The sequence below is a fragment of the Mirounga leonina genome, unplaced genomic scaffold, assembly GCF_011800145.1.
Source record: "Mirounga leonina isolate KUSES-001 unplaced genomic scaffold, KU_Mleo_1.0 Mir_165, whole genome shotgun sequence".
Taxonomy (NCBI): Eukaryota; Metazoa; Chordata; class Mammalia; order Carnivora; family Phocidae; genus Mirounga; species Mirounga leonina.
Window position 1 is genome coordinate 45427760 of NW_023270415.1, and position 17960 is coordinate 45445719.

The 17960-nt window shown below is 36.8% G+C and overlaps 1 protein-coding gene across 6 annotated transcripts in view; it reads left to right on the plus strand.

Moving 5' to 3' along the window:
* VPS13B (vacuolar protein sorting 13 homolog B) overlaps nt 1-17960 on the plus strand; it is a 767339-nt gene that overhangs the window by 96734 nt on the left and 652645 nt on the right. For all 6 annotated transcript variants that reach the window (XM_035011614.1, XM_035011613.1, XM_035011619.1 and 3 more), the window contains 3 exons: nt 1848-2039; nt 7059-7228; nt 11093-11287. In XM_035011614.1, coding sequence (XP_034867505.1) covers nt 1848-2039; nt 7059-7228; nt 11093-11287 — 557 coding nt within the window. The remainder of the gene's footprint in view (nt 1-1847; nt 2040-7058; nt 7229-11092; nt 11288-17960) is intronic.

Sequence of the window (17960 nt, forward strand, 5' to 3'; positions counted from 1 at the left end):
ACCAAGACAACCTACAGAATGGGAGAGGATATTTGCAAATGTCCTTTTTTTTTTTTTTTAAGATTTTATTTATTTATTTGACAGACACAGTGAGAGAGGGAACACAACAGGGGGAGTGGGAGTGGGAGAGGGAGAAGCAGGCTTCCCGCCAAGCAGGGAGCCTGATGTGAGGCTCGATCCCAGGACGCTGGGATCATGACCTGAGCCGAAGGCAGACACTTAACGACTGAGCCACCCAGGTGCCCAATATTTGCAAATGTCTTATCAGATAAAGGACTTAATATCCATAATCTATAAAGAACTTATCAAACTCAACACCCAAAGAACAAATAATCTAATCAAAATGGGCAGAAGACATGAAAAGATGTTTCTCCAAAGAAGACATACAAATAGCCAACAGACACATGAAAAAATCCTCCACATCACTTGGCATCAGGGAAATACAAATGAAAACCACAATGAGTTACCACCTCACACCAGTCAGAATGGTTAAAGTTAACAAGTCAAGAAACAACAGATGTTGGTGAGGGTGTGGAGAAAGGGGAACCCTCTTATATTGTTGGTGGGAATAGAAGCTGGTACAGGCACTCTGGAAAATACTATGGAGGTTCCTCAAAAAGTTGAAAATAGAGCTACCCTGCTCTATTTTGGCCCAGCAATTACACTAATAGGGATTTACCCCAAATATACAAAAGTAGTAATCCGAAGGGCCACCTGTACCCCAATGTTTATAGCAGCAATGTCCACAATAGCCAAACTATGGAATGAGCCGAGATGTCCATCGACAGATGAATGGATAAAGAATATGTGGTATATATATACGATGGACTACTACTCAGCCATCAAAAAAATGAAATCTTGCCATGTGCAATGATGTGGATGGAACTAGAGGGTATTATGCTAACTGGAGTAAATCAGTCAGCAAAAGACAATTTTCATCGGATTTCATTCCTATGTGGAGTTTAAAAAACAAAACAGAGGATCATAGGGGAAGAGAGGGAAAAACAAGATGAAATCAGAGAGAGACAAACCATAAGAGACTCTTAATTATGAGAAACTGAGGATTGTTGGAGCGGAGGGGGAGAGGGGTGGGGTACTTGGTGACACAATGTTACTATGTCAAATGTATCTCAATAAAGCTGAAAAAAAATTAGAAATTATCATACGTTGTCACTTACAACAGTGGATTTATGTATTAAGAACAAATCTCTAATGTATGGAGTGTACATATTAGATAAAGAGAAATACCTGTAGGTAGAGCCGATGTTTTTCTTAGAAGATAGCTGTTGGTTTCCTCTTCAATAATGGGCAGATAAGGGATTGAAGAATTTGGGTTCTGTACCATGAAGCATGGACATAGTAATTTTATTCTGGAAAAAGTTTAAAGTAGGTAAAACCTATTGTTCTCTTCCATGATCACTATACACCTGTCACAGCACCCTGTGAACATTTTTTCAGGGAAATTTCTAAGATAAAAGAGTAAAATGCAACTTCCTCTACTCCTCCTTCTCAGTCAACATCATAGTATTGTGTATAGAATTACTGGATATGGATATTAGCCAGTTAGATTTTAGAGACTAATTTTCTAAGAATGACTATTTCAATTTTATCGCACTTCCTGTAACATTAAATAGATTATGGGGGTAATTGTTATTTGAATCAATATTTTTTTAATAATAACCATCTCATTTATGTAGAGAAAAATACAGATTGGCAGTGTTCTGATTATTCAACCAATGGAGAATTGGTTTTAAGGCATTAAGCTATAAGCTAAAAAGATAAAAGTAATATTACAATTGGTATATCTAATTGCTTAAAATATTAATATAAGATGTGGTTTCTTGTAGGTTCTACAAATCAACAAGACTTTTCTTCAGGAAAAAGTGAGGATATGGGAACAGTTCAGGAGAAATCTACAAAAAGCCTTGTTATAGGTCCTCTTGATTTTCGTTTGGATAGCAGTGCAGTACATAGAATTTTGAAAATGATTGTTTGTGCCTTGGAACATGAATATGAACCATACAGTGGGCTAAAACCAGGTTTGTTTTTGGCCTCATTTTGAATCTCTTGCTAGTTGATTTGAATGATTATATAATCCAATTTGTTGTAATTTGCTAAAGTATACTTTTTTGTGTAGTTTGCCTATCTGATTTTCATGTATTTAGTTGTATGTAGAAGTTATGGGAGAGGTCAAGATTTGGAAATTATTTACATAAGTACTTTATTTGCCAGTATTTGTCAGCATTTTATTACCAGACTTTTTGATACTTTTCCCAGTGTATATTCCTGAAATACCATTTTCCCACCTTTGTGGTTTCTGAAGAGCAGACATGAAGATGGACTCTAAACATATAAACTTAGCATTCAAGGAGATGTAGGTCTTACTGATAAAAAAAGAATTTGTTGTACACCTAATTTTCTCTGTGTGGCATGAAGGTGTCATGGTTTCCTAAAATACAAATTCATTTTTTATGCAACAAAGCACTCTAGAGTAGGATATAATAGTATAATATAATAATAATATAGTGTCAGACTATGGCTTGAATTCTGACCCCTGCTTTTAAAGTTAGGATATGTAAGTGACATCACTGATTTTTCATTTCTCTATCTCAATAATGAGTTTAATTATTGTAACAGAGATGGTTAAATTGTCTCCCCCTTATCCATTATCCCCTTATTTTATAGTAAAAGAAGTTTCTATGATAACAATTCTTATGATAAAAGTAAAGATGACACATCCCAGGTATAGTCACAGGACTCAAGGTTCTGACTGCTGGGATGGGAACAGAACTTTAAGTGAATTTTGGGGCGGTGACTTTAAAAGGAAATGCACATACCTTCCTTTTCTTCTTTACCGCTTCCTTCTGGCTGGAAAAAATTATAATGGCAGGAGTTGGAGCTGCCATCTTTGACCCTGAAACGAAAGTTGCATGCTAAGGATAACAGCAACAAGACAGCAAGAACCTGGATCTCTGGTAGCATGGTAGCACTGTCATCTCTGGATCCTTTAGACTCAGATTGTTATATGAAATAAACTTCTGCTGTTGTTCAAACTTTACTTGACTTTTGTCATAGCAAATTTACCGTTATCTAAATATTATACTAGTAGGACCCATTTCCAAAGATCAGTACATGTAATAGCATGTAACACTGTGTCCAGTACATAGTAAGTGCTTGACATGTTCATGCATTCATTTCTTGCACCTTGCTTGCATGCCTACTCCATCTCAGACACTCTTTAAAGGGCTAGAAAAGTGTGTATAAAATGGCTAAAATAAAAACGGTGGTAGTACCAAATGTTGGGGAGAATGTGAAGAAACAGGATCACTCATCATTGCTGGTGGGAATGTAAAATCTATACTACTTCTGAAAACAGTTTGTCAATTTCTTTAAAACTAAACCTGCAACTACTATATAGCCCAGCAGCTGTACTCTTGGGCATTTATGCCAGAGAAATGAAAACTTAGGTTCACACAAATATCAATACCTAATTTGTTTTTCTCATGTAAAAATCCAAGCTGGTAGGTGCTCTAGCAGATCAGGGTAACTGTTGCTTGAGGTTGTCTCTAGACCCAGAATTCTTTGTCTTATTATTCTACCATTCTTTGAGATATACCTCATCTTCGTGGTAAATGTTGGACCATGATTACAATATTTAATTTGAATCAACAGGAAAGGTGGAGCAAGAGAAAATGGTAGGTATGTGGTTTTATTTAATAACATGGCTCTGTCATCCCATTTACCAAAACTTAGTAACATGTCCCTATACCTAGCAGCAGGGATACTGGAAAGTATAGTAGTCTCTGGAAACCTCAGTACCAGACTTCAATTCAGAGGGTTTTATTGCTAAAAGAAAGATTGTAGTTAGCTGTCTCTTTGACAGTGGAATGATTCCCTACACACACACAAGTATATATAACATGAATTTTTATCTGAAGCAGTTTATCATCTCAAGAATGTGACACACACACACATCTATATCTATTTTTCTACATACCTGTATATCCATATATATATAAACTATATATGTGTGTGAATATATATATATATACTGCTGTTAGTTCACTTTAGTTTAATATACAGACAATTCTCACTTTCCATGGTAATTAGGAATCATAAAAATGTGCCAGCTGATATCATGGAAAGTGATCATAATCAGTGGGACAAATTGAAACTGTTTCACACTTTTGGATATTTTTGTCAAAACACTAAAAGCTCTCTTACTATTGGTTTGAAAGTATATAGAAATGAAAAAAAGGGAATAGTAAAGTAAGAGTTTTATTTCTTAAAAAAGAGAAACTTAAGAGTAGTTTAAATGGTGCTTGTCTCCTTGTCCTGTAACTTACAATATAGAGTGACTCTTTCCTATGCTTTGGCAGATTGTTATACTTCTAAGTTTGGATCAGATTCCCATACATTTCAGTGTCGTGAAAACCTCTGAGAGTTCCTTTAATGGGAAGTATTTTGTTTGCATCACTTCCTCTGGGACATCTTTAGACATCTTTGTTCTTTTTTTTTTTTTTTTTAAAGATTTTATTTATTTATTGGACAGAGAGAGCGAGAAAGGGAACACAAGCAGGGGAAATGGGAGAGGGAGAAGCAGGCTTCCCGCCGAGCAGAGAGCCCGATGTGGGGCTCAATCCCAGGACCCTGGGATCATGACGTGAGCCAAAGGCAGACACTTAATGACTGAGCCACCCAGGCGCCCCTTTCTTGGTTCTTTTTATCACAGCCACTTTCCTCATCAACATTGATAAGTCTGTCTTCACTAATTCCCCTGGCTTCATATCTGGAGTCTCTCCAAGGGTACAGAGTTGATATTCCCACAGTTAGCTATTTCTTCTGTAACTCCTTGTATTTTATTGGTCTTTGTTTCTTTGCTGCATTTTCATCTTTGATTGCCAGTTCTGTTCCAATTACCCATTTTTGTAAAATGTCACATGGGTTTATTACTGGTAAACAAGGAGGCAGTACAGCTACATGCTTTGCTGTCTGGGAGTTAAATAACAGATATGGGATACCAGTAACCAAACCTGACTGACTTTGAAAGAAGTGACGTGATTGGTCACTGATCATGATGCACATCTTTTATCTATGTTATGATTTGTGGATTGAAGAACTTGCAGTAAGGTTTGTACTTTATGCTCTTACTATACTGTGGTAACTGATATTTGAACTGTTTTTGGGGGAACTGGCATTTTTTAACTAAAACAAGATAATTGAAACTGATGTATACCCAGAACTGTGCAAAGTGAGAGCTGCTTCTACATACATAATGTGCATGTAAATGAGTACATATGTATTACATCTTAAGTACTTATCCACTTTCTAGAAGCTATTTATTGTGGTGTAATATACATATTGGAAAGCACAAAACCTAAGGGTATAGTTCTATGAATTTTGCAAACTTAACCACATCTATATAACTGTTCAAGAAATGGAACCTTAGCAGCACTCCAGAAGTCCCCTTTGTGCTCTATTGTCTTTACTCCTTTGACCCCAAGGGTAACCGCTCTCCTTACTTCTAACTTCTTGGATTGAGTTTTTGCTTAGCTTATAATTCATATAAATGGAATCACACAATACGTATCTTCTGTCTCTGGCTTTAGCTTTAGCTTGTTTATGAGATTTATTTCATTATTATATAGTGTGTCATTGTGTGAATATACCACCATTTATCCATTTTACTGTTGATGAGTATTTAGTTTCTAGTTTTTGGTTAATTATGGTAGTGATGCCACAAACATTCTAGTACATGCCTTTTGGTAAACATGTGTACTCCTTTCTGTTGGGCATGTATGAGTAGAACCACTCAGGTAAAAGGATTGCAAATGTTCACTTTTAGTAGGTGTTTCCGAACTGTTTTCCCAAGTGGGACCACTTTACGTTCTTATCAGTGGTTTGGAGAGTTTTAATTGCCAGGGCTGGCAAACTATGACTTACTGCCTCTTTTTGTGCAGCACATGAGTTGATAGTGGGTTTTGTGTTTTTAAATAATTAGGAAAGGGCGCCTGGGTGGCTCAGTCGTGAAGCGTCTGCCTTCGGCTCAGGTCATGATCCCAGGGTCCTGGGATCGAGCCCCGCATCGGGCTCCCTGCTCCGGGGGGAAGCCTGCTTCTCCTTCTCCCACTCCCCCTGCTTGTGTTCCCTCTCTCGCTCTCTCTCTCTGTCAAATAAATAAATAAAATCTTTTGAAAAAATAAAAGAATCCTATTTTATGACCCATGAAAACTATATGAAATTTAATTTTCAGTTTCCATAGGTAAAGTTTTATCAGGACATAATCTTGCTCATAGAGTTTGGTATTGTCTGTAGCTGCTTTTGTGCTACGGTGGCAGAGTTGAGTAGTTGTGCTAGACTGTATGGCCCACAAAGGCTAGAATAGTTTCTAAATGGCTGTTTATGTAAAAGGTTTGCTGATGTTTGGTTTGCATGCTTGCCAACACCCAGTATTAGTCTTTTTCATTTTAACCATTCTAGTGGGTCTGTGATGCTGTCATGTAACTTCATTTGCATTTATCTGATGCCTAATGATGTTATCTAGCTTTCCATAGGATTTTTGGCCATTTAGAAATACTATCCTTTGCTTGTTCAAGGCTTTGTAGCCCATTTTTCTATTCAGTTGTTTATTATTGATTTTTAAAAGGTTTTACATTAAAAAATTTTTAATATGCTGTGGGTCCTTTGTATAGATATCTATATCCATCTATCTATGGCAAATATCTTCTGCCAGTTTGTGCCTTGCTTTTGCATCATCTTAATGGTATTTTTATGAACAGAAGCTGTTATTCTTTTAACAAAAGAGATTAAAAATTCCTTTAAAATATTTAAAAAATAATTTAAAATCAAATATGTAAATTTTTATATAGCAAAGACCTACATTTATATTCTACAGTAACTTATATAAGTTTAACTTATATTTGTTAAAGGTAACACATTAGTTTGCAATTGCTTCATTGTTGAAAAGAAAAATACTATTTGACCTTAAAATTTGGGAACCAATTAATTCAATTATTTAAAAATAACATTTTATTAAATTTTCATGATTTCATTTTTAGATATTAAGGATGAAAATGAAACAATACTGAATCCTGAAGAAGTGGCATCTTTGGAGGAATATATTCCTACTCGACATACAAGTGTTACTCTCCTCAAATGTACCTGTACTATTTTCATGGCTGAATTCAACTTGTTGGATCATTTGCTACCTGTCATTATGGGAGAAAAGGTATATTTTGCAGTTCACTACTTTTTTTTTTTTTTCTCATACATGCATATTTGCAAGTCCTATGATATTATAAGAGGAAGGTGATAGAGTAAAAGAATAAGTGCTTATATAGTTATCCATGGTGATGTTAAAACAATGTAACTATGATTGTTAATTTTTAAGTGTGTGTGTATGTGTGTACACATATATATTATATATAAATAACCTTAAGCTAGGACTGTATCAAGAAATGTTGAAGAGATCGTGGGCCTGGAAGTCAGTCTAATATACAAACTATGACACTTTGTATCTCTAAACCTGTTTCTGAAAAACAAAACAAGAATATTTTTCAAGTGGGCTGACAGATTCAGCTGGTAAAGAAGCAGTAAGCCTGTATGGATTCAGATAGTTTATTACTTACATATAAACATAAGAGCAAATCATTAATGGTGTCAGCTTGCTGTGTCTCTCTCAGGACAACCTTGAAACCAGAAGGCCAGAATGACCTGCAGCACACACGTGCAGCACACCATTAAGTACAGTACTGTTTTGTCAAGGATTCAATTCCACATTTCATCTAAGCAGTTACATAGATTACAGCTGTACATTGAGAATAGTAAGTGGAAACCCCATATCTCACCTGAATGTGGGATACTGATGAGAAAATGTCTCATAGCAGTCTCCCTCAAAAGAAGGTGAGAAGTGGTCTTTCAGAAGCTCTTTGCAAGACCCCCCTATCTTCTCATGTTGTGAAAGTCACAGGATATTCTCCCACGGCTTAGGTCTGCTGTGGTTGCATCTTGCCTTTATGGTCTACATGGATTTGTGTAAGATTGTCAGGATGCTGGCACAGAGCTGTTCCCTTACAGTATCTGCCTCTTAGAATTATTTTTAATATTAGATGAGATAATGCACATAAATCATTTTGCACATGTTATGAACACAGTAATTACTACTTTATTGTTAATGAGGACTTCTTAGATACTTCACTTGATTTAGACCATATATAATGTATTGCTTTCTGAGTTTGCCATATACATAATGTATTTGTTATCTTTAGGGTTTTTCTGTTATATTTCTTTTGATATCTACATAATGATGATTATAGAAATAAGAACTGTCCTAACTTTAAATAAGAACTTGTGGAAGTATGACAGGGAATTGACTATGATACGATAGTTTGATTTTGTGTATTTGCTCCATATTGTCCACTTAAATTGTTGTGTTGCTGGGTAAAGAGATCATCTGGAGAAAATTTCAGCAGAGAAAAAGTATGTCAGTATTAGACATTAACTTCGAAGCAGCTGTGAGTAATGAGTTCAAGAAAGAGACAAAAAGGTGGAAGGTTTCACAAGATACCTCAATCTATAAAAAAGCAACAACAAATCCCATTCTGTAACTGAAAACTAACACAAATTAGAAATAAAAGGATGGAAAACAATTTAAATGCAAATCACAGGAAATACAGTGTGGCTGTTTTAATACCAGAAAGTGTGAGCTCAAGACAAGAACTATTATTAGAAATAGCTGTTTTGTAATAATGACTGTTAACTCCATGAGTGGAACAACATAGGTAATTCTTACAGATGGCATGTTTTATTAAAGTAGGCAGTCATGCATTTTTCCAAAGAAGACATCCAAATGGCCAACAGACACATGAAAAAGTGCTCAATATCGCTCAGCATCAGGGAAACCCAAATCAAAACCTCAATGAGATACCACCTCACACCAGTCAGAATGGCTAAAATTAACAAGTCAGGAAACGACAGATGTTGGCGGGGATGCAGAGAAAGGGGAACCCTCCTACACTGTTGGTGGGAATGCAAGCTGGTGCAGCCACTCTGGAAAACTGTATGGAGGTTCCTCAAAAAGTTGAAAATAGAGCTACCATATGATCCAGCAATTGCACTACTGGGTATTTACCCCAAAGATACAAAAGTAGGGATCCGAAGGGCTACGTGCACCCCGATGTTTATAGCAGCAATGTCCACAATAGCCAAACTGTGGAAAGAGCCAAGATGTCCATCGACAGATGAGTGGATAAAGAAGATGTGGTATATATATACAATGGAATATTATGCAGCCATCAAAAGGAATGAGATCTTGCCATTTGCAACGACGTGGATGGAACTGGAGGGTATTATGTTGAGTGAAATAAGTCAAACAGAGAAAGACATGTATCATATGATCTCACTGATATGAGGAATTCTTAATCGCAGGAAACAAACTGAGTGTTGTTGGAGTGGGGGGTGGGGTGGGAGGGATGGGGTGACTGGGTGATGGACACTGGGGAGGGTGTGTGCTCTGGTAAGCGCTGTGAATTGTGCAAGACTGTTGAATCTCAGATCTGTACCTCTGAAACAAATAATGCAATATATGTTAAGAAAAAAAAAAAGAAGAAGAAGAAGGTAGCAGGAGGGGAAGAATGAAGCGGGGGAAATCGGAGGGGTAGACGAACCATGAGAGACGATAGACTCTGAAAAACAAACTGAGGGTTCTAGAGGGGAGGGGGGTGGGAGGATGGGTTAGCCTCGTGGTGGGTATTGAGGAGGGCACATTCTGCATGGAGCACTGGGTGTTGTGCACAAACAATGAATCATGGAACACTTCATCTAAAACTAATGATGTAATGTATGGGGATTAACATAAGAATAAAATTAAAAAAAATAAAGTAGGCAGTCATGAGCATGTACTGTATGATTCTGTAAAGTTCAAGAACAGGCAAAACTAGTCTGTGGTGATTGCAGTGAGAATATTGGCTACCTCTGGCAGTGATCTGATCTATCGCCTGAGAAGGGATATATTGTAGAGTACTTTAAATGTGTGGTAGTTACAGATGTAAAATTTTATTGAGCTCTCCACTTAAGATTTGTGTGCTTTACCGTATGTTGTACCTTAGTAATCCAAAGTTGCTTAAAAGAGTAATTGATTAGTAAGTGGTGGTTTAAAAATTAGTAAAAAGTTAAAAAAGCATGTTCAAACAAGTATGTTCAACTTAGTCAATTTTAGGCACAGTGTTTCTCAATAATGGCACTGTTGGGTTTTTGGACAGGGAAAGTTTTATGTATCATTTACTATCTTTAGCCAATCCCTGCTAAATGCTAGTAGTACTCCGCAGTTGTTGTGACAATGAAAGACAGACAAAACAGTGAAACCTCTCTTGCGTGGATTTTCCCGTATGTCTAAGGTCATACAGTTTCTCATTGAGAATGACAGTATGGCATTTTAAGGGAATAAGTTAGTTTTAGGACCAGAAGGAGTTGCTTGCTAATGAGGGTTCATACTCTGGACATCTTGATACCTACTTGCATTTACTTGGAAGCTTAGGTTCTGTAACACTGAAAGTACCAAGCCTAACTTGAGATTCTTAGGATTTTATGAGCCTTTAACATGTGTATTATTAGTAGATATGATATGGATCAGAAGTTATTCCTCCTTGCAAATTTTGCTTCTTGTGTCTTTGAAGCTGTCTGAGTAGTCTTCTTAGTCTCTTCATCATCTAAATGTGAATAAAGCACAGGAAGACAAATGGTGGGTGGCTCTGGGATATCTAGGTCAATATTTGGGAATGGTTGAGCTTAAGAAAATACCATTAAATGTACTGAGGAGCACATAGTGAGCTATTCCAGTTGATTGGAAAATAAAAGTTTAGCTAAATGGGTAGTAATAATTTTATAGTAAATATGCATTTTGAAATCTAGGACATACTTGAAAATATATAGAAGGCATTTGTATTTGGTTATGGTAAGAGAGTTCTGTAGAAAATCATCATTTCTAGATTGATTTGATAACGTTGCAAAATGTGCCAGTCTGAGGCTTGTATGGGGGCATTGCATGTCAGTCACTGTTTTCCTGAAATATAAAGTGAACTCTATTATTTTCCAGAACCCAAGTAACTTCCTGAATACTACAAACTTCCAGTCACTTCGGCCTTTGCCATCCATTCAGATATTAGTGGATAAAATTAATCTGGAACATTCTGTGCCAATGTATGCTGAACAGTTGGTGCATGTGGTCAGCAGCCTTACTCAGCCTTCTGATAATCTGCTTCATTATTGCTATGCACACTGCTATCTTAAGGTAGGAAAAGTGGATTTTCTTGTTTATTAGTATCTGTTTGGCTTTGGGAGAATTAATTAAATATCTTTTTTCTTGGAGTTGTAACTTCATAGAACTAGTACCCCCATAAGATGAGATTTAAATGATACATAATAGATATATTCATTATTCAACATAATTAAATGAAAGTGTACCTATTTTAAAGTTACTCAATTTTTGGATTAATAGCTGGATGTTTATACGTTTATATGTTTATGTCTATATGTTTATAATGTTAATTATGGTTTTTGAAGATTTTTAAAAAAATATTTACTTTAGAGGTGAGGGGAAGGGGCAGAGGGAGAGAATCTTCAAACTGACTCCTTGCTGAGAATGGAGCCTAATGCAGCCTCAGTCTCATGACCCATGAGATCATTACTTGAGCTGAAACCAAGAGCTGGTCACTCAGAGGACTGAGCTACCCAGGCGCCCTGGTTTTTGAAGATTTTATATGTCATCAATGATAATTATAATTAGTGTGAAGGAACACTTAGTTTATTTATTTTTTTATTTTTTAAAGATTTTATTTATTTATTTGACAGAGAGACAGTGAGAGAGGGAACACAAGCAGGGGGAGTGGGAGAGGGAGAAGCAGGCCTCCAGTGGAGCAGGGAGCCTGATGCGGGGCTTGATCCCAGAACCCTGGGTCATGACCTGAGCCGAAGGCAGACGCTTAACGACTGAGCCACCCAGGCGCCCCAGGAACACTTAGTTTATAAGAGTGTTTTAAAGACTCATGATTTCTTTGAGGGGAACATAACACATTTTTTTTTTTTAGTTACTTTCCTCTTAACTGAATTCATGTTAATTTCTTGATACAAAGAGAGAACTCTTAATGGTTTAAATTGAGTTATATAACATTAATTACTGGAGGCTATACTCAGCTCTTACGTATTTTCTTGGTAAATAATATATCCCAGGTGTGCCTAGGTGGCTCAGTTGGTTAAGTGTCATACTCTCAATTTCTGCTCAGGTCATGATCTCAGGGTTGTGAGATCCAGCTCTGCATTGGGCTCTGCACTGAGCGTGGAGCCTGCTTAAGATTCTCTTTCTTCCTCTTCCTACCCCTCTCTGTGCCCCTCCTTTCTGCCTCTGTTGCACGTGCATAGGTGCACTGTCTCTCAAAAAACAGCAACAGCAAAAACATCCCATTGTAGGTACGTAAAGATAAAATCAAATGTTGAGTAGTGTTTTTGCAAAGCAAACACAGATGTATAGTCTAAGTAGAGATAGCATATATCTAATCAAATTCTTTTATGGATTAAAGAAAACTTTACAGACTTATATTCAAGAATAAGAACTAAAAATACACTAAATTTCACGTAAAGGACTCCAAAATTAGAGAACTCCAGAAGTAGATTTTATTGGTTCATGCTTCATTGTTCCATGTTTGAAAGTTCTTAAATACTTGTCTATTTGTGGAATAAAAAGAAACCAATGTAAATAAAAGTTTTACATCACCTCTAGTTTAAGGTGGTGAAATTTGTTTTCAAACCATGGAGAGTAGAAGAACATGTTTTCCTAGAAGTTCATGCAAAGCCCATTTTTAAGAGGATGGAAGAGACTCCACTCCCTTGCTTAATGAGAGAGTGATACTGTCAGGTTGTGAAGGGGTGTGGACACAGGAAAGTATGATTCATTAGGGCCATTATTAGAATTATCTATCACAGTGTTTTATGTCATGTGGAGAGTAGCAGAAAGTAATTTTGAAAGCTAGATATATAGGTAATATTTTATACTTGTGCCTTTTTATTCATTCCCATAAATAATACACTGAAGTGTATTTTTTTAAATATTGGTATGACTTGAATATCAGATTATAATGTTGAGAATATTTGCCTTGTTTTATTGAAACAGGACTAATTTCAGGCAGTTCTCTAATCTTTCCGAGGTAGTCTACTTAGGTAGGATTCATCAATTTGGTAAATATTAGATTCTTTACATATTGCAGACACTCAGCATTGAAGATGAATAAGGCATGTCCTGTCCTTAAGGAGAATGGTCGCCAAAGCCAATAGTCACCAATATGGTTGTCCTCCATACTGAGATAAAAGTTACTGGGATAGTTGTTTACTACTACTGTTATCATTTTATTTATTTATTTTTTTTTAAAGATTTTATTTATTTATTCATAAGAGACAGAGAGAGAGAGAGGCAGAGGGAGAAGCAGGCTCCCTGCCAAGCAGGGAGCCCGATGCGGGACTCGATCCCAGGACCCTGGGATCATGACCTGAGCCGAAGGCAGACGCTTAACCGACTGAGCCACCCAGGCGCCCCTACTGTTATCATTTTAAAAGCGCACTTAAATTTCCAGGGTAATGTAGGTGGCTCAGTCAGGTGAGTGTCTGACTCTTGATTTTGGCTCAGGTCATGATCTCAGGGTTGTGAGATTGAACCTCGTGTCCAGATTTGTGCTCAGCTTGGAGTCTGCTAAGGATTCTCTCTCTCTTTTCCCTCTGCCCCTCCCAGCTAAGGCTCTCTTTCTCTCTCTCAAATAATAAATAAATAAAATCTTAAAAAAAATTTTTCAGGGTAATGTAAAAGTTAGTTACAGTGTAATCTGGATAAAGTTATGTTTTGGAAAAAGGTCTTTTGCTTTTATGCATACTAATTGTCTTTTATATTTTGGTTAATTTGACTAGAGCTATGTGTAATGGATAAGCTATGTTCTAGGAGGTTTGGTGTTAGGCAGAGCAGGAATATTATATGTAGAAAAACTTGTCATTGATATTAAGAATATTGAGTATTTTGGGGCAGTTGGGTGACTCATTTGGTTAAGCTGCTGCCTTCGGCTCAGGTCATAAGCCCAGGGTCCTGGGATTGAGCCCTGAGTCAGGCTCTCCGCTCAGTGGGGAGCCTGCTTCTCTCTCTCCCTGCTCCCCCCCCACAACTCATGCTCTCTCCTGTGCACTCATGCTCTCTCTCTCAACTAAATAAAATCTTGAAAAAAAAATATTGAGTATTTAAAAAAATAAAGCTTTGAGTCTTGAATATATCATTGTATTTTTGATGCTTCTTCAGTGGCCTGGTACTTTTTTTTTTTTTTAAGAATTTTTATTTTAGAGAGCACGTGGGCAGGGGGGATGGTCAGAGGGAGAAGAATATGCTGAGCTTGGAGCCTGCCTTGGGGAGTGGTGGTGGGGGATGCTTGATCCTAAGACTTGAGAGATAATGACCTGAGCCGAAATCAAGAGTCAGATGCTCAACCCACTGAGCCACCCAGGCACCCCTGGCCTGGTACATTTTTTTTTTTTTTAAGATTTTATTTATTTGTCACAGAGAGAGAGTGCACAAGCAGGGGGGAGCGGCAGGCAGAGGGAGAAGCAGACTCCCCGTTGATCAGGGAGCCTGATGCTGGACTTGATCCCATGACCTGAGCCAAAGGCAGATGCTTAATCAACTGAGCCACCCAGGTGTCCCTGGCCTGGTACATTTGTAAACGTTCAGGATTTGTTAGAGAGTTTTAGTTTATATTTGTACTATTTGGAACTGACTCAAAATACTGATTTGTTGTAAAGTTTATAGCAGTTCGTGTTACTTGGCATAATTACTCTGACTTTTGAGGAGGTTTACAAAGATTAATTTTTCCATCATAGTGTTAAAATATTACAGTAGAGAATTTGAATGTTTATTTCATGTGTGTGGCATCTTAGACCCTAAGTAATTTTCAGTAAAATACTGAAACAAAATGCTCAAGTTTTAATTTTGTATACCTAAATTTGACTGTATTGACTATATGATGAAATGGTATATAGCACCTATATCATGTAGTGAAATTTATTAATTGGGAGAGTTGGCCTGGATGTGTGAAGAAAACCCACAGATGGAACTTTCATATGTCTTACCAAGTGCTCTTTATTTAACTGCTAAGCCCATCCTTTGAATATATATGACATCAAGTAGCTAAGTCATTGCAAAGCATCTGATGTTTGAAACATGAATAAGTTCGTGAAGGCACCCTATAAACTGTAGAATAATATATAAATTTAAGGCCTTCTTACTCGTAAGGATCAGCTATGGCAAATGCTTCAGAGAGATCGAGAAGATTATAGTAGAATCAAAATCCTTTGTTTAGATTTGGTAATTTTCAACCTCAAGAAAATAGTTTTCTCCGGGGATTTGGAGAAGTGGTGCTTTCATACATGGCTGATGGGTGTGTAAATTGGTATTATTTTGGACGGTACTTTTGTAGGATCTAACAAATTTGAAGACAAATTTACCTTATACCCATCCAATTTTCAGTGTATATCCTACAGCAGGGGTCAACAAACTTTTCTTTAAAGGGTCAGAGAGTAAATATGTTAGACTTTGTGGGCCAGGAGGCAAAATTTAGGATGTACTTAATAAGAGAACAAATTTCTACAAATCTTGAGTTGATAAAATTAAAAATGGATTGCATGTTCCAATGCATTACTGTATGTGGTTTACTCTTTTTTAAACTATTTTACTTTTTTTATTTTTGTAAAATACATTTGACATAAAAATTACCATTGAAACAATTTTTTGGTGTATAGTTAAGGGAGAGTAACTACATTCATAATTGTGTAACTGTCTTTACCATCCATCTCCTGAATCTTCTCATCAACCCATACTGAATCTCTATTAAAGAATAATTCCAAATCCTCTCTCCTCTGTCCCTGGGTAACCACCATTCTTCACTCTGTCTCTATGAATTTGACTACTTTAAGTACCTCAGATTAGTGGAATCACACAGTATATGTGCATTTAACTGTTGTATTTCATTAGGATACTGTCTCTAAGATTCATTCATGTCATAGCATACTGTAAAGCTTGCTTATAGTTCGAGTCTGAACACTACATTCTATGTATATACCACATTTTGTTAATCCACTCTTTTACTGATGAACACTTGGGTTGTACCCACATTTTGGGTAATATCTATAATGGTGGTATAAACATGGGATGCAAATACCTGTTAACTTCACTGATTTTCTGTATATAGCTTGAAATGGAATGCTGAGTAATAACTTTATTTTTTAAAACAGCATATAAGTATGCACAGCAGCTACACTATTATATATATATATTTTTCATTCTTTAAATTTTTAAAAAACTTTTGATTTAAATTCTAGTTAGGTACCATACAGTGTAATATTAGTTTCAGGTGTACAGTATAGTGATTCAGTACTCCATACAACACCCAGTACTCATCACAGCAAGTGCACTCCTTAATCCTCATCACCTGTTTTCTATTTCACCCATTCCCTCATCCATCTCCCCTCTGATAACTGTCAGTTTGTTCTCTATAGTTATGAGTCTGTTTCTTGGTTTGTCTCTCTCTTTTTTTTTTTTCCTTTGCTCATTTGTCTTGTTTCTTTTTAAGATTTTATTTATTGAGAGAGAGAATGAGATAGAGAGAGCATGAGGGGGGGAGGGTCAGAGGGAGAAGCAGACTCCCTGCCGAGCAGGGAGCCCGATGCGGGATTCGATCCTGGGACTCCAGGATCATGACCTGAGCCGAAGGCAGCTGCCCAACCAACTGAGCCACCCAGGCGCCCTTGTCTTGTTTCTTAAATTCCACATATGAATGAAATCATATGGTGTTTGTCTTTCTCTGACCGACTTATTTTGCTTAGCATAATACTGTCTAGGTCCATCCATGTTGTTGCAGATGGCAAGAGTTCATTTTTTATTGGATGAGTAATATTCCATTTTATGTGTGTGTACACCACATCTTTATCCATTCATCAGTGGATGGACGTTTGGGCTATTTCCGTAATTTGGCTGTTGTAGATAATGCTGCTATATAAACATCAGGGTACATGTATACCTTTGAATTGGTGTTTTGTATTCTTTGGGTGAATACCCAGTAGTGCAACTGCTGGATTGTAGGGTAGCTCTATTTTTAACTTTTTGAGGAACCTCCATACTATCTTCCACAGTGGCTGACCAGGTTCCATTCCCACCAGCAGTGCACAAGGGTTCCCCTTTCTCCATATCCTTGCCAGCACCTGTTGTTTCTTGTGTTGTTGATTTTAGCCATTCTGACAGGTGTGAGGTGATATCTCATTGTAGTTTTGATTTGCATTTCCCTGATGATGAGCGATATTAAGCATCTTTTCATGTGTCTGTTGGCCATCTGTATATCTTCTTTGGAAAAATGTATATTCATGTCTTCTGCCCATTTTTAAATTGGGTTATTCATTTTTTGGGTGTTGAGTTGTGTAAGTTCTTTATATATTTTGGATACTAACCTTTAATTGGATATGTCATTTGAAAATATCTTCTCCCATTCTGGGGGTTGCCTTTTAGTTTTGTTGATTGTTTCCTTTGCCCTGCAGAGGCTTTTTATTTTGATGGAGTCCCAAAAATTTACTTTTCCTTTTGTTTCCTTGCCTCAGGAGACGTATCTAGAAAGAAATTGCTATGGCCAATATCAGAGAAATTATTGTCTGTGTTCTTCTCTCGGATTTTTATGGTTTCTTACATTTAGGTCTTGCATCCATTTTGAATTTATTTTTGTGTATGGTATAAGAAACTGGTCCAGTTTCATTCTTTTGCATGTTGCTGTCCAGTTTTTCCAACACCATTTGTTGACTAGACTATCTTTTTTCCATTGAATATTCTTTCCTGCCTTGTCAAATATAAATTGGCCATATAGTTGTGGGTTTATTTCTGGGTTTTCTGTTCTGTT